The 15,646-nt window shown below is 47.6% G+C and overlaps 2 protein-coding genes across 4 annotated transcripts in view; one reads left to right on the plus strand and one right to left on the minus strand.

The window, feature by feature from the left end:
• RHBDD2 (rhomboid domain containing 2) lies at positions 1-10,036 on the minus strand. 3 transcript variants are annotated; one of them, XM_068909360.1, is made up of 5 exons: positions 9,858-10,036; positions 7,425-7,549; positions 4,706-5,107; positions 4,144-4,294; positions 1-1,928 (listed from the first exon to the last, which is right to left on the minus strand). In XM_068909360.1, exons 2-5 carry the CDS (start codon positions 7,456-7,458, stop codon positions 1,496-1,498), a joined length of 1,020 nt encoding a protein of 339 aa, XP_068765461.1. In that variant the 5' UTR covers positions 7,459-7,549; positions 9,858-10,036; the 3' UTR covers positions 1-1,495. The 3 variants fall into 3 exon arrangements, with proteins under 3 accessions (XP_068765461.1, XP_068765462.1, XP_068765460.1); XM_068909361.1 differs by lacking the exon at positions 9,858-10,036 and adding an exon at positions 9,369-9,518; XM_068909359.1 differs by lacking the exons at positions 7,425-7,549; positions 9,858-10,036 and adding an exon at positions 6,207-6,389.
• Positions 9,891-15,646, plus strand: part of TAF15 (TATA-box binding protein associated factor 15) — a 22,807-nt gene continuing 17,051 nt past the window's right edge. The window contains exons 1-5 of the mRNA XM_068909355.1: positions 9,891-10,038; positions 13,907-13,943; positions 15,088-15,136; positions 15,343-15,433; positions 15,514-15,631. Coding sequence (XP_068765456.1) covers positions 10,029-10,038; positions 13,907-13,943; positions 15,088-15,136; positions 15,343-15,433; positions 15,514-15,631 — 305 coding nt within the window. The 5' untranslated portion in view covers positions 9,891-10,028. The remainder of the gene's footprint in view (positions 10,039-13,906; positions 13,944-15,087; positions 15,137-15,342; positions 15,434-15,513; positions 15,632-15,646) is intronic.

Here is a 15,646-nt window from a genome sequence, read left to right on the forward strand (position 1 = left end):
TGCAGCTGCTGTCCCAAAAGAGCTGCTGGAGAAGCAGCTGTACAGCAACATGTGGCTTCTTCAAGCACTGAAGTAGAGAAGAGGGGAGAAAAGAGGCACATACATAATTTGGAGCATGCAGCTGCCAATGCTGACACTGCCTCCCAACCCTGGCTCTTCCTCTGGCCCCAAAGACAGCATGCAACAGCCCAGATGCTATCGCAGTCCCTGGGGTGACAGGTTAGGCACTGCAAGAACATTTCCAAAAGCAGTAATGGCACTCTATGGTTCATGAAGCACTTTTTTTTTTTTGAGCAAAACAAACCTCTAAGCAGCAGATCAATGGCAATAGTTTAGATTTTGCCTGCTTTACAGAAACAGATGGCAGATTCCTCCTAGGCATGGCATGGTGAGACAGTGACACAGCTGGAAGTAAAGCTCTGGCCCTTCAAGTCCCAGCAACTTGACAAAACTCCTCCATTACTACCACAGGCACCAAATGCTGCATCCTGTTCTCAGGCCCTCTCTGGAAACTCCCATCTCCCACCTGCTTTTGCTTTCACCAGCTCTAAAAAAAACGGATGGAGATTGTGCTGACCCTGGTGGGTGAGATACCCAAAGCAGGGTGGTGTGAACGCTGCGCCACCCCTCCTGGAATAGCTACATTCCAGTTAATTCTTCTAACCTGCATTCAAGGTCCCTTCTGACCTTCTGTACATCTGAAATAGGATTTGCTCCACAAATGCTCTAAATCCTTTACTGAAGGGTCTTCCATTACTTTGCATGTATCTGAGGTTGCTTTGAGTGCTATCAGAGATAACGAAGGCAACATGTCTGTGCATGCATAGACTGTAGCTAAGAAGAGACCATCAGCACTTAGAGATGTGCTTTGGGGAGCAGAAAATGCTGTTCTTCACCTCCCTCCCTGAGCTGTGGCTTCACAAGCCCCCATCAAGGCATACTCTTAGTGGAAAAGTCACTAGTAGAACAGAAATGTCCTACTCCACTCAAGTATCAAGTTATAAAATAAGGCTACCATGATTTCAGACTCTCTTGGGTCCTAGTTAAATCACACCCGCAAGCAAGATAGAAGGCTAAGAGCCTCAGTGTAGATAGGACATGTCCTAATCCCAAAGGCCTGGTTCAACCCCAAATTAATCCAGTGTTTTGACTATAAGCTTCCATATGTCCTCTGAGCCAGGGAACAGATGCACTGTAACTCTAGTGGCTGAGTGGAAAAAGAAGGTTACTAAATGCATGGATAAGAGACTCCAAGAGGGCAAGAAGTGTAGAGAGGTGGCACAGTCCCCCAGCAACACTAAAAAGTATCAAAATTATAAAGGGACTATAAGTAAAGTAGCCTGTGCTAGGGAGGGGGGAATGGCCTACATTGGGCCTATGAGCCAATTTAGCTAGTCACCTCAGGTACTGCAAAGACGTCAGCAATGCGCTGCCGCATGAGTATCACACACAACGGTCCTGCCATGGTACTTGAGCCCTGCTGCTTTCTGGACCATCAGAACACCTGGACTTTCGAGAGCTCAGCTGGCACCAGAGCCGCTGTGGCTGTTGGATACTGTGATGCCTGCTGAACCGCAGCCTGGTGCTCTATACCCACAGGTATCTGTGAATCAGACAGGCACAGACGCTGGTGGGGAGAAGACTCGGCTGGCCGGCAGCACTGTCCAGGCGAGGCTCCAGCATGGGTCTGGATGTAGCAGTCTCCAAAGGCACCTCCGGTTTGATAGGGCGAAGAAGTGAGGCCGTATCCTGGAGCACAGCTGGCCTGAGATCCCTCATGTGCCAGAGCAGGGCTGTATCCCAGAGCATAGCTCGGCTGAAATCCCTGGCTCTGGACGCTGGAGTGCTGCATCTGGAAAGCAGGAAGAGCCGGAGGCGAAGAGCAGAAGTAGCTTTGGGTGGGGTAGGAGCCTGGCACAGGGTTAATCCTGGAAGAAAACAAAAGGTTACATTGTATTCAGAACTAGCATTGCCTAATTAGTGCTGGAAGTGTCCTGGAGGTAGACTTCCTCCTGACCAGTACTCAGAAAGGTCAGGGCAAACTATCAGAGACAAGCGAAGCTCTTACTATAAGCAGCACTGGGGTAAAATTAAGATTACCAGTCTCCCAGGACAGATGTTCCCACTCCCACACCCACAGAATGGGTGCAGCTCCTGGACCCACCTCTCTTCACGCAAGGAACATGCAAGACAAATTGCAGTGTGCTTTAAGATTTCCATACCGATCCTTTCAGCCTTCCCCTGAACTACACATCCTTTAAGTTATTAATTGAGAGAAGCCACACCTGCCAAGCGCTATTTATCAAGAATTCAAAGGCATTTAGTGCAAGAAGGAACCCAGGGTATGGAGCAAAAAGGGAAGCCGAGAGAGCCACAAATAGAATGAATCATTCAGAAGCAAGGCCTAGAAACAGCCTTTGCCAACAGAAGGAATGACTCACCCTGCTGAAATACATCAAGAGACAATCTGCCTAAGAGCCAAAGCCTTTGGGACTTTAGGAGTACTGTTCATCCCACGCGCAACACCAAAATGAGTGCAGGGAGTCAAGACAATATTCATGAAGATCATGACTGCCAAATTCCCAGCAAGAGTAAAGCTCTGGCTCAGGCTGGAGTTTTGGGGCTTAGGGATTTTGGAATGTTTGGAGATTTGTTTGTTTATTTGTTTGTTTGTTTTTAGCATTCATGGACACAAAACATGATGTAAAAGCCTTAATCTCCAAGAAATGTTTCCTGCCTGGTGGCAACTTGGTGTCTGAAGATGTGTGAAATTAGGAGGGGGGAAAAAAAAGAAAAAAAAAAAAAAAAAGGGCTCTTAGTTGGGAATAGGCAAGAATCAAAATAATAAAATTAAGCCCCAGAAGCAAGTGTAGGACTTGGGTCTAGAACACAGAGACATGTAAATTCAGCTGCTGAATTAGAAACATCCTAGAAACACCTTCCCACGCCCTGCTTGACAGTCAAATATTTATGTAAATACATTCCAGCCCGAACAGTTTATTTACGTCATCTCCCCTAAAGAAAGCAGGTTTAGACACACAGCTGAGACATTGTGCATAGAAGTTATAAGCAGCAGCATTACACGGATCTAGACACAGGCACAGCCTGTGGTAAGACAGTCCCCCCTCCCAAAACCAGTACTAGTATGGAAAGGAAAGGGTAAAAATGCTGCTGGATTTGCCCGGCCTCCTCTGCAAGCACTTGGTGCACAGGTTTGATTGCCCCAATGGATATGTAAGGCTGCAGATCAGGCTACCAGTATGGCATTGCTAGTTATGTTTTCCTCTCAGGAGAGGGCAGATGCAAATATTTGGGAATGTTTCCTCTTTGGAGGATGCCTTACCCTGAGCTGATGGCTAAATCAATATACAGAATTTAACACTTAACAAAAATCCATCCTTCCTCTGTGAAACTGAAATGGCATCTTAGAATAGGGAAACGTTTGACCTATGTTTTGGAGCTTTTTAAAAGGCAAGTGAGTTCTCATGGCTTGTGATATATGGGTACTTAAAGCCATTCCTGAGTGTCAGCTGCAGGCCCCAAGGTTTCTTTCCAGTAAAGCAACCTTGCCTTATCACTGAAAACATGCATTGGGAGGTCTACATTAAATTTTGTAAGTGATATTTTTAATAATCACTTTTAATCACTTTTATTGCTTTGCTCCTGCACGGATTTGGATACGAGTCACTTCACAGCATTCCTGGGAGGCAAGGTGGAGCAAAGAAAGATAAAGATCAGGCCCCACGGAGCAACACAGCTAGGAACAAACAGCAGAAGTCCTAACGTCAGGGCAGGAACACTCAACTCAGCTATCGCATCAGCTGAGCTGCATATAATACACATTGTCCCTGCAGTAAATGAGAGTCCTTCACCTCAGTTTAGCGTTCAATGAAAGATGTTTAAATACAATTGAGTTATCTTGCCCCTTCCATGGATTCAGCTAACGTGCGAAACCTCTTAGGCCGCAGTAATGTTGCTAATGTAAGGCCACGAGGTGGTTATGTCCCTTGCTCCCTGCCTCCTAATGCCCAGGATATGACTGTGACAACCAGAAGAGAGCTTTTAAAGGCTGCTTAATATCACCACTTATGTCACAGAATTTCCCTATGTCATAAGAGTTTCTACTAGAACTCTTGTACTTACTTGCTGCCTTCAGAGGCTCTTCTCTCTGCTAAGGACCCTGGGATATATTTCAGCCCCGGAATTCTCCTTAGCAGACTGAAAGGGAACATCCGATCCAGCTTAGAGCCCACTGACTCTGGAAAATCCAAGCAGAAACAGTATCCAAGACCATCTGAAACCAGCAGTACATTAAGGAGAACTGCAGACAAAACGCACTCGTTTCTAACGCAGCCACACGCACACAATCCCTTTCTGGCCACAAATCAGTTTCCCTGGAGAATTCTTCCAGCACTGCCCAGTGCCACCTTCACTGATCACCACCCTCCTCAGCCTCATTGTCACTGCGCGTCCTAAAGGCACCATGACCACGGTTAAAGTGTGAGGCAAAAAAACAAATGCAGAATTCAGCGTAGCGAGGACGAGCAAAGCCGGTGAGAGCTTAATGTGGGGCAAGAGCCATGAATTCACCAGGGAAACACCATAAAGCCATGTGCATCTTGCCAACAAGACACAGTATGTTCTCCCCCCTCATAAATCAGCTATCCCACAGTCTGGTTCAGGGCTTCTCACTTGGAAAGGATACAGGCTTCCCCAGCTAAAAGCCCGCACAGGTTACTCAGGAAAGAAGAGTGGGGGATAAACCACGCCATGCAGAGCATAAACCACGGCACCAGCACCACGGGGATCCTAACCCCCAAAACCAGAGCCCTCTTCATCCGTGAGCGGGTGGTGGACACGCCCAGTGTAGCGAAAGCTACTGGCATGAATCCTTTGGCATCCTCCACCTCTGCCATCCTGGAGACAACAGCCTCAAGTAAGAGGTACAAGAGGGCTGAGAGGACAGCAAACGCAACGGTGAAGAAGCAGTGCTTCACAGTGCCCACATTCTTCTCAAAGCTGCCAGCAAAACACCAGATGATAATGGCACCACAGATTAAGGATATCAAGTCTTCATAGACAAAAATGTAGGTGACTAACCTGTGAACTGAGCAGACCAGCATATTAGAAAGGCAGAGACAGCAATGAATGTTTTAACCCATTACAATTATAAGCACGAGCTGAGGCAGCAGGAGCCTATGGGGTTAATCCACTTTTTCAGTTCTATCCCAGAGTAGAAGACAGGCAACTTCAGGCCTTTAAAACCAGGATCAAAGAACCAAATACAGTTAAAACACATGGTAACTTGGCATTGCATATATATGGACTGACTCTTGCTGCTTCCTGGGAAGGTGCCTGGCAAAGGGCAACAGTATCTATAGCAAATTTTAGTCTTACTAGAAAAGAAGGCAAGAGATGTCAAAATGACATCTTGCTCTCCTCACAACAGCTATTGCGGTCAAGAGATAAACACTTCTTAAGCTGCCATGAGAAGCATGACATGCCTCAGAAAACATCTGGAGGTTATTAGACCTCAGAAGAGCCCTCAGGTCAGCAGTTCTCCTGAGCACCCTGCAAGGACGGAGCCCAACAGCTATCCATGTCCCTCCCCTCAACCTCAGTCCTATAGCAAGGAAAATACAGGAGAGAGCAACACCCGATACAACCCGACGGCTGCCCTGGAGACATGTGAGAAGGTGGATGAATTCACCCATCAGCTCATGGCACTGGGCTATTAAAAGAAATCCCTGCATGGATGGTGAGCATGGGACATGGCAAGTAAGGATGTGATAAAAACATTGCAGAGATACCACAGAAACCGAAGACAGCAAATCCTAACGTTGTACCCCCTCCCTTTAATAGAAGCAAGGGCCAAAGATGGGGGCAGAGGTGGGAGCAGTAGGACTGCTGAGGGGTACAGGGAAGTGCTGGGAGAATGCGGTCAAGGCAGGAGCAAGGATCTTGACGTGGGGAAGAGGCCAAGAGGTGCAGGGGCTTGGCCCAGGGAGGAAGCCAAGGGGGAGCAGGTGCTCAGTGCCGGGCAGGCCCCGGGAGCCGGCCGAACGGGAGCAGACCGGCACAGGCCACGCCCGGGGAGGAAGCCAGGGCGGGGGGGGGCGGCAGGGGCTCGGCCGGGGCAGGCCCGGATGGAGGCGCGGGGCGGGGCAGGGCAGAGCAAGACAGCAGCGGGGCGGCCGCCCGCTCACCTTCCCCCGCGCGCAGGGCGGCGGGGCGCAGCGAGGCGGCCGGCGCCCCCCGCAGCAGCCCCGGCGCCGACGCGGCGAGCGAGAGCAGCAGCGTGAGAGCGACGGCAACCGGCGGGCGCGCCCCTCCCGCCACCATGCTGCCGCCCGCCCGCCCGCCCGCCGCGCCGGAAGGCCAGGCCGCGTTGCCGCGGCAACGGGAGGCGGAGCGACGCGCCGCTTCCGGCGGGCACCGGAAGGCCTGGCCGCGTTGCCGCGGCAACGGGAGGCGCGGCGGCGCCCTCCGGTTACCACGGCGACGGGTGGTGGCCATATTCCGCCCCCCACCGCAGCGAAGCCGGGTGTCGCACGGCCTCAGGCGTCGGCTGGCAGCCCAGGCCTAAAGACGGTCCCATTTAGGCGGGGCGCAGTCCGCGGGAAGGGGGCTCCCAGGCCCCCCCGGGCACGCAAAGGTGAGGAAGGGCTGGAAGCGGGTGAGGCTGCTCTCGGCTCAGGGCCACGAGCCCGGGAGGGAGGGACGGAGGGAAGAGTCCTACAGCTCTTCCCTCCTCGGCTTCAGAGGGGGTTGGTCTGGTAGCGAAGGGACTGTAGAGCAAGAGTCCTTCCCCCCCTCCCCCCCATCTGTTATAAGCAGTAGGGCACCACAGACCTGTCAGTACACAAGCACAGCCCGAAGCTTCTCTCTCGGTCTCATCAGCGCTGGTTTCCGTTTGTAAATAAACCCTCCATCCTCTGAGGAGCACAAAGGCACTGGCAGGCGCCAGGCTGAGTGAAAGATCTCCCCATCTCCTTGGCCCTGCTGCTGCCGTTGTTTGAAATCTGCCCTAATCCCCTAAACACATCCCATAGGAAGCAGTGAGGATCCTTTGTGCAAAGCTCCCAGCTTGTCACAGACGCACAAAGGCTACCAGTGCTGGAGATGACACAGGGTTTGGGTGAGATGAAGTTTTCCAAGGAGAAAGCGAGAGAGAGGCAGAAAGCTCAACCCCTTTTTAATTAGCCATTCTAGTCACTGCTTGTTTTGCAGAAACTTATTTTAGGCTGTGGCAGTGGGATTTGCCTCCTGCTGTTATGCCCCAGGGGAAAGAGACAGCCCAACTTGTTTGCAGATGTGCTCAATCCATTCAGCTAAAATCAGAGAATTCAATCGCTGTTGGGATGGAAAAAAAAAAAAAGAAGAAGAGAGGAAAGAAAGCTAAAAAAAAATCTCACAATACTCACTGTTTCCTCTGCTCCCCTTTAAATGCTGAGGCATGCACAAACTATCACTGGACAGAAAGCATGCATCTCTATTTCAGGGTAACTTTCTAAACATCCTCTCCAACCCTTGCAAGAAGCCAGTTGATCTGAAACAACAAATGTGACTTTTAGAGAACAATCAAATTAAATAATCAAAGTTGCTTTATTTTCCTGTCATTTCAGTGAATTTCTGACTAAATTTCATTTTTGAAACAATTTCTCAATTTTAATGTATTCCCCCTGGTTCCTAAGATCATCATCCTTTATCTCAGAAAGGGTTCTTCTCCAAGTCAACATTTGGCTTTTTGGAGTATCACTCTGGCAAAGATGAGTTTTCTTTAGTTTTTCTTTTTATCTTATAAAATCCCATTACCAGCCTTGAAATACACGAAAAGGTTGGTCTGAAGTCTCACGCCTGCTCCAGATCTGTGGCTGAAAGCTGGATTGACTTGTCTGTGAGGCATGTGCATCAGCAAAGTGGCACAGATACCCTTGTGCCCTTTGCTCTGTCTGCAGGCATCCGGAAGCCCTGTATCTGTTGCAGTTCCATCAGCGAGGAACGTCACTATCCCAAAGCTAAATCAAATCATAGCTATGGCCTTTTAAATGCTAACATACTCAGCTCTGGAAGAGCAGGTTGAGGGGGGCGAGGTGAGAGCAATAACGACCTTACGTTACATGCAATAATAACAGCTAATCTCGAACAGAAGATATAGACCCAGATTCTGGACATTTTCTTTAATTCAGCCTTAATCAATTTCTCATTTCCTTTCCTGGCTGCACGTAACGTGAAGCACGGTGATGATTTTCCCAGGCACTCCGAAGTCTGACAAGCTGAGTTCTCCCTGGAAATCCCATAAGCAATTCTGAAATGACTCAAGCTGAAATACCGCACCTGATGTCTAAAAGGTTTGAAAGGCATTGACTGTAGCTATAAAATCAGAGCCTAATTTTGATTTCCTCTGTTCCTTGGAATGAGAGAATGCCCCAGCATGACACAGATGCCCCTATTCGGCTCCAAGGATTTATGAGTGTAAGAGACCTGCTGCGCCTGTAACAGGTTTTGGACAGTCAGAAGAGTTGGAACAAGGTTGATACCACTGGCAGCAAAAGCCTCAGCAAAGCCTTGTCTAAACAGGACAATTTTGCACCAGAGTGACTAGCAGCACAAAGGATAGAGCAACAGAGAATCAGGTGCTGGGTTTAGAAAGCAAAACATTTGTATTTTGGGGATTTCAGATCTGGTTCTGTCCCAAATCACATATTATAGGAAAACAAAGCTGAACAACAGTCCTGCGGAACGGGTTGCCTCTGATATTCTCTCAGACAGAAGCTGTTGGCAGCTGTACTTCAGAGAAAGCACAGCAGCTCTCAGCTGCTAGTTGATGCAAATTGGAAACCCAGGCAGTTTTCCCTCACTGTTTTCTTACGTCAGCTCCTCCAAAGCAAGGACGTCTCATTTTATAAAAAAGTAGCAGCCAGTGCCCCAGCTGCAGCCCCTGAGCACGTATCCCCTGATGCCCCAGACCCATCATTCTCCACTGCTCAGCCCAGATGGGTATGTCCTGCACTGGCACCAAAGTGTGAGCTGTCCCTCCTTCCTCGAGGCGTGAGGGCTAGCAGAGGCTCCCTGTTTGCTCTGCATTTTAGCAGACCTTGTGCCACTTCAAGCCAATAAAGCCTGTTTTAATTTGATCCAGTTACCAGCCTGCCCCTGGTCCCTTTCAGCACAGCAACATGGTTTGCAAGCATGCCCTGCTTATTTATTTAGTTGAACTCACTTAATCTTCTAATTTACACATTGTGATTCTCAGCCTCTCTTCGGGCTTGGAAAACACATGTGCTAAGCCGTGTGTCTCAGCGCGAGTCAGCGCTCTGGAAGCCGTTAACGCGCCCTGAGAGAAAGGCACGAGCGAACACACGTACCTCGCGACGTGCCCTGAAGACGAGAGGGCAGCGCGCGGGTGAGGGGAGGCGATGTGCAATGATGAAGCGCCCCTTCGCAGCGCACGGCCTCTCCCCCGTCCTGAAACGTGGTGCTACTCAACTCGGGCAGCTGGGCCACCTCGGGCTCCTTGTCCCTGCAGTGTTACAACACACCGCGGGCTGAGGCCCTGGCTCGGGGTGCTGGCGCTTGGGGGGTGGCGGGGGAAGCTCGGTGCTTCACACCCTTGCCCCTGGGGCGTCGAGCGGCCGGCCCAGCCCCATGCTCCGCGGCCTGGAGCGAGGCTCCTTCCACCGGGGGCCGCGGCAGGGCCGGCGGAGCCCGCGCCCCGCACGTACAGCGCCGAGCACCCCGCCGCCCCCGCCGCAGTGGCACAGCCCCATCCCCGCGGCGCGGCGCCCCCTCCCGGCCGAGCGCCTTGGTACGGCCCCGCCCCCCCTCCGGCCGCGGCGACTTGGTACGGTTCCTACCCTGTTCTCTCCCCCCCCCCCGCCGGCGGGCGGGTGGTAGGCGCCGCGCTCGCGGATTGGCTGCCCGGCCCCGCAGTCCGCGCGAGCTGCGGGTGCCTCAGTGTGCGCGCGGCCGGCGCGGCGCTCGGTCCTGCCCCTTCAGCCCGGTGCCCGGCAGCGGAGGCCGCCGCCATGGCTTCGGGTAGGTGCTTCCGGCCCCCGCGGCCTGAGGTGGCTTTGCCTCCCGCCGCCGCGGAGCGCGGGCGATGGAGGGGGCGGGCGGGCGCGCGCGCGCGCAGGTGGGTGCCGTGTGGCGCAGGTGGAAAAGGATCCGGCCGCGGCCATGTTAGGGGGGCGGGGGGGGGCGCGGTCCCTCCTCACCTCCCCCCCCCCGCGTCGCCGCCTGGCCTCGCGCTCCCCTGCCGGCGAGGAGGGGGGAGGGGAGCCACGCCCCCTCCGGTGGCGCGGCGGGGCCACGCCCCTTGCCCGCGGGGCCACGCCCTTCTCTGCCGGGACGCGCCGACCACGCCCCTACTCGGCGGGGGGCGGGGGTTGGCCGGCCACGCCCTCTGGTGTCGTAGGGGGCGGGGCGGGGTGAAGTCCTCCCTCAGGGCCCCTCCTACGCTCAGGTGCTGCGTGGGCTGTGCCCCCCCCCCCAGCGTGGGATGCGCCCCCCCGACAAACATGGTCTGAACCTCCCCCTCCACCTCAGCGTGGTCTGAGCCCTCCCCAAAGCTTGGATGTGCCTCCCCCCCCAGCGTGGGCTGTGCCCCTGCCGCCCCCCCCTCCCCCCCCAGCATGGGGACCTGTGCTGGCCTCCCTGCGTCTGCTGCAGCAGCTGCGTGGCCATCCTTGAGCTGTGGAGCCCCTCGGCGCTCGCCAGCGTAGCGAAGTGGGCAGCTTCGCTCCCTGTGATGCCGTTCAAAACGTGCTGGCTGTGGCTCTTTTCGACGGAGGCCTTAGCTGGATATGGAGGCAGTATGTTTGCTGCCGTTTTGCAGCTCAGCTTTCCTTGGGGGCTTCCACGAGCACATTGTAATGCCCTTTTTCATCTCCTCCGAGATGTTTCAGTCTCCCGAGCAGTGGTGCCTGTGTGAGCCTGGGGGTAGGGATGGAAAGTCCAGGACTGCAGGTGCTTTGTGAAACGAGTTATGATTGAGCTATTTTAGTGTGGTCTTAGCTCATGGTATATAAATGACACAGAATATACAAATAAAAAACAAACAACCCCCCCCCCCCAGGTATGTTAAAGGGCTACTTTAAGGCAAGGAACAGTTCTTCACAATGAGAAGAAAACATTTCTAAAGGATTCTAAAATTAATTCAAACCATGGCATCTCCTACTAAATGAGTAAAGTTTGGCAGTAAACTAAAAACACTTTTTTCCAGATCTCAAGTATTTATCAGTTAACCACCTGAGAATGTGTCCTCTCTTTTTTTTCTCTTTCGTGATGCTCAAACATGAGATTCTTCTTCTGTTAAGAAAAATATCAAAGAAATATTGCAAGTTCATATAAGAACTTCCATTTTGAAACATACACAGCAGATTCTTCTGTCTTCAGACAGAAGTTCCAGAGCTGTGCAAAATGACTAGTCTGTAATGCCTCATTTTTTAGCAGGAATTTTTTCCAAGAACTTATTGCAGGTTCAAAAAAAATGACTGCATATCCTGGAATTTCCAGAATAAGCTGTCTGTTGTTCCAGAAGCACTTGCAGACTCTTGTCCATGTTGAGCCCACCAAAATAAATCCTATCGAAGTTTGTAGACTAAGCAGTCCAAGAAAGGATGCTCAGAATGTAGAAAATGTATAAAGAGAGGAAATTCCTGTGATTCCATGTATTTTTATTTTACATGCTCCTCGTTTGGCTGCTTTTGAACTTCTTCCAAAATTTTATGTTTTGGTAGAAGTTTGAAAGTGAGAAGCTAGGGAGATCAAGTGTAGTCCTTTAATTTATGGCTAATTACATCCATACTCCATAATTCTTTCTGAAACCTAGTAGTATTCTTTGCTTTAACTAATAGCATTAATGGAATATAAATTTCAGAGTGTAACAATCATTTAAAATGTCCCTACCTATTTAACAGTAATCTTTATGATCATTAAAGTTGAAACAATGTAAAAAAATTGACCCTTACCTTGCTAAAATCAATAAACGTTTGTGTTGGACTTTAATATTTTTTTTCTTGCTTTTCATTATATAGTAGTACCGTAGTGAAATATTTGTGTAGCAGTGCAAAAGAAGTGTTTCACATCTGAGTGAAACCGTTTTGTAGGACATGTGAAAGTAATAAAACCTTTCATCTGACCTTAGGTTGTGGTAAATGTTTGTCTTAAAGAATGTGAAACTTGATACTTTTTATTGCCTTGAAGAGATACTTCACAAAAGTTAAAAATACTGCTTCGTGTGTGAGTAGCCTGAGGGAGATCCTGATCTTGGAAAATACGTATGCACGTGTTTAAATGTGTGTGTAAGTACTGGAAGGAGTGGAACCATAAGTAGAATGAAGGATGTATAATTAACAGTCTTTGAGCAACGTGATAACTGTTCTGATTGGAAAAGATTTATAGTTTATGACACTTATCATGCATTGTAATTCACTATCAGTTTCAGCTTTTTAGTCAATTCTAGGGGTAGGGGTTAGATTTATGCAGAGAGTGGGGAAAAGACTGCAATCGCGGAGAAAAACAGAGAGTTGTCTTGGCAGTTTTTTAGACTGTGGTACTGCAGTGTCTGTACAAATGCTTGAAGGGATTTGAAAAGAAGGGGAAAATTGCAAGGCTGTTATCCTGAATGACAGTACTCGTGACGCTGGTAGAGAAAGAAGAGTGTTTGGTTTTTGACAAGAAGATGGGAATGTCAGCAAGAGTTGAGACTCCTGAACAGAAGAGCGAGGTTGACAGAGTCCTTGGTGTTAAGGTGTTGGTACACCATAAAGCAAATGGGAATGTATGGGCTTCTATAGCGATGCGAGCTGTTCATGAATATCTATATTCTGATGGGTCTAGAGTTGATGTGGACGTGCATATGTATTCCATATCGCTGTATCTGTTGCACACTTGGGAAACTTGCGGACTTAGGGAACTAAATCTGCAGGAATGTACGTTTTCCCCTGTAGTAAGAGCTTTTAATCCTTAAAAATTTGAGATTCTACAGAAGCCAAGTAAATCCATTTTTGTGAAATTAACAAGATAAAATAATATGTTGGGCTAAATCACTAAAGGCAAAGCACCCTATTAAGAAATAATTTCCTACTATTAAATAGTAAGGTATATTTTTCCTGATGCCAATAGCCTTTCCAATTTAGATGCGCCATGTTAAATACAAGTCAAACTTAATTTCAGTGATTTTCTTTTTTTTTTTTTTTTTAACTTGAGCTGCTGTTTTGAAATCCACATTCTTCCAATGTGCTTGTCTTTCAAGAATCATTTTCTGTGATAACTGGTATCTACATTAATTGGAAATAATAGTCGTAATTTCTGTTTGGACAACCTGTGTTGTGTGTAAATGAATTTCCAAAGCGTTCTTGCATGGTTTGAGCTACTGGTAGCGTTTCTGATTTTACAGTTATGAGCGAATATGGGAAATGTTATGGTTCCTTCTTCCCCAATTTTACATCACCAAATTCTATCTGTGTCTGTGCCCTTTTGCTAGACAGAGCTCTCTCATGGCACCCTGAAAAGGGGTTCAGTTAGGACTGACCTACTTAGCTTTGCTTGATTAATTAAGCTGCTGTGTTCTGCTCATTGATGATGGTACTGTATTCCATGTGAATACAGTCATTAGAGGTGGTTGTGCAGTCCCTGATATTTGAAGAGAAACTGTGAAAGTAGAATTCAAATACTAGAGAAAATAAAAAAGATTAAAAGTTATCCCCTGCTCTACTTGTGCTTCTGAGCTCCATTTCTCCCATACTTAGTATTTTCTTGCCTGTTAACAAAGAGGAAGTTGGCTGGTTCTACAGGGAAAGTAAACGCGTTATACAATGTATTTGAAGCCCCTCACCCCCAATTTCTTTCACTTACTGTAAGTAGAGGAATAAAATGTTAATTGACTTGCTTCTTTTTCTAGATTCTGGAAGTTACAGTCAGTCTGGAGGCCAGCAAAGGTATGTGTGGGGTTTTTGTTGTTGGCAATTAAACGTGCAAAATAAAAGGTGATTTAGGATTCCTAGCATGATATTTGAGTCTTTGGGCCTGAAATGGTGGTGATACATTTTTAGAGTTATAGGTGCAGAAAGCTTGCTGCCCTGAGCCCTTAGGAAGTCTTACAAAAGAGGAAAAAATGAATGATTCTGAATGGAAGAAAGTAAGCAGGTCTAAATCAGAATGCTGTCTTTTATAGTAAGAACTTCTGAAAAACAACTTGTGGAAAGTGTCATGAATATAGAGAAATATGTTCCATATGATTGCCTCAAGTTGTTGACTGAGCTTTTAGTCAAAGGTTATACAAGGGTCAAGTTGATGGTGAAATAGATGTAAAATTTTCTTTTTCCATAAATTGGAGGGATTTTTTTTAAAGAAAAATCTCTGATAACTATTCATAATAGTGAAATTATAAATTATAAAATAGCTGCAAGTTTGGAGGGTTTTTTTGCTTTCATCAGTAGAGCAAAAGTGTAGCTTTAACTAAATATGTTTTTATGGAAGTCTGAAAATCAGGGATAATAATGTGTTAGTGAAAGTCAAAAGGTTATATGCATATAACAATACATAATTTGAGTTTATATCTGAGTATGATGTGAGTTTCAGTACATGGCTCTTTTGTAAGTTCATGAACTATTAAAGTGGCAGAATTACAGGTAAGTACAATCTAAAGCCAGTGTGGTTTTTGATGGTGATGTTACTGTTGAGTAGTCCAACAAGCACTATTTTAACAGTAATTGATTAAAATAAAATTAACTTCTGTAAGAATATACTGAAAAACTTGAAATGCCTTGGATTCATATGACAGGGTTTTCTTTGATCTTGATGAATTCTGGCAAATTACAGCAAGCCCCAACTTTCACACATTTTAAATATACGCTTACACTTGAAACGTAGCTGAAGTTAACTTTCTCTAGCGGCTTTTGTCAGTCAGTTATGGCACCTGTTAATTTATTGGTACATTTCTAGTATGCCTACAAATATTGTAGTCAGATTAAACACCTATATTGGAAGGAAAAGAGACAAAATAACAACAACAATATATATTTTTTCCAACTCACATGGAGTACACTATAAAAGTTTACTAAATGTGTATTTCTCTTACAGCTATTCCTCATATGGCAGTCAGGGCAATCAAAGTTATGGACAGACACAGGTAAGTTGGAAAAAAACACTGTGTCTTTTGAAGCAGCTGCCCCTGGGTAAAAACTTGCTCCTGGGTGACTATGTCTGTGCTGGGAAGACGTCCATTTTCAGCTGTGCTTGGAGTTTGCAGTGGTATCATTCCAGATCTAGAGAAGGAAAACTGTAATTATCTGCAGTGGAACTTATTCTTATTTGAATATATTCTTTAAATTACAGGGATATTCTGGTTATGGGCAAAGTGGAGACAATTCCTCTTATGGACAGAATTATGGAAGCTATCATGGGAACTATGGACAAAATCAAACAGGTTTGGCTAGCTTGTTACATTTATTGGCAGTAATTAAAAGGTGAATGTTTACTGAAAAAAAATTCTTGCTTAATTTCTAGGTTATGGACAAGATTCTGAGGGATACGATGATGAATCTAGTTACGAAAATCAAAATCAGAGTTCATACAACCAGCAGTCTTATGGCAGTCAGGGGCAACAAAAAGGATCATCTAGAGGGTAAGTAAGCAGAGT

The sequence above is a fragment of the Struthio camelus genome, chromosome 16, assembly GCF_040807025.1.
Source record: "Struthio camelus isolate bStrCam1 chromosome 16, bStrCam1.hap1, whole genome shotgun sequence".
Taxonomy (NCBI): Eukaryota; Metazoa; Chordata; class Aves; order Struthioniformes; family Struthionidae; genus Struthio; species Struthio camelus.

Excerpts from the sequence above, each read along its gene's own strand:
- RHBDD2 (XM_068909359.1), bottom strand. The coding sequence starts at position 6,342 with ATGGTGGCGGGAGGGGCGCGCCCGCCGGTTGCCGTCGCTCTCACGCTG. Across the intron at positions 5,108-6,206 it reads CGCCCTGCGCGCGGGGGAAG|TTCACAGGTTAGTCACCTAC; the intron begins GTGAGCGGGCGG and ends TGGTCTGCTCAG. Across the intron at positions 4,295-4,705 it reads GCTTTTAGCTGGGGAAGCCT|ATGGTCTTGGATACTGTTTC; the intron begins GTATCCTTTCCA and ends TGCTGGTTTCAG.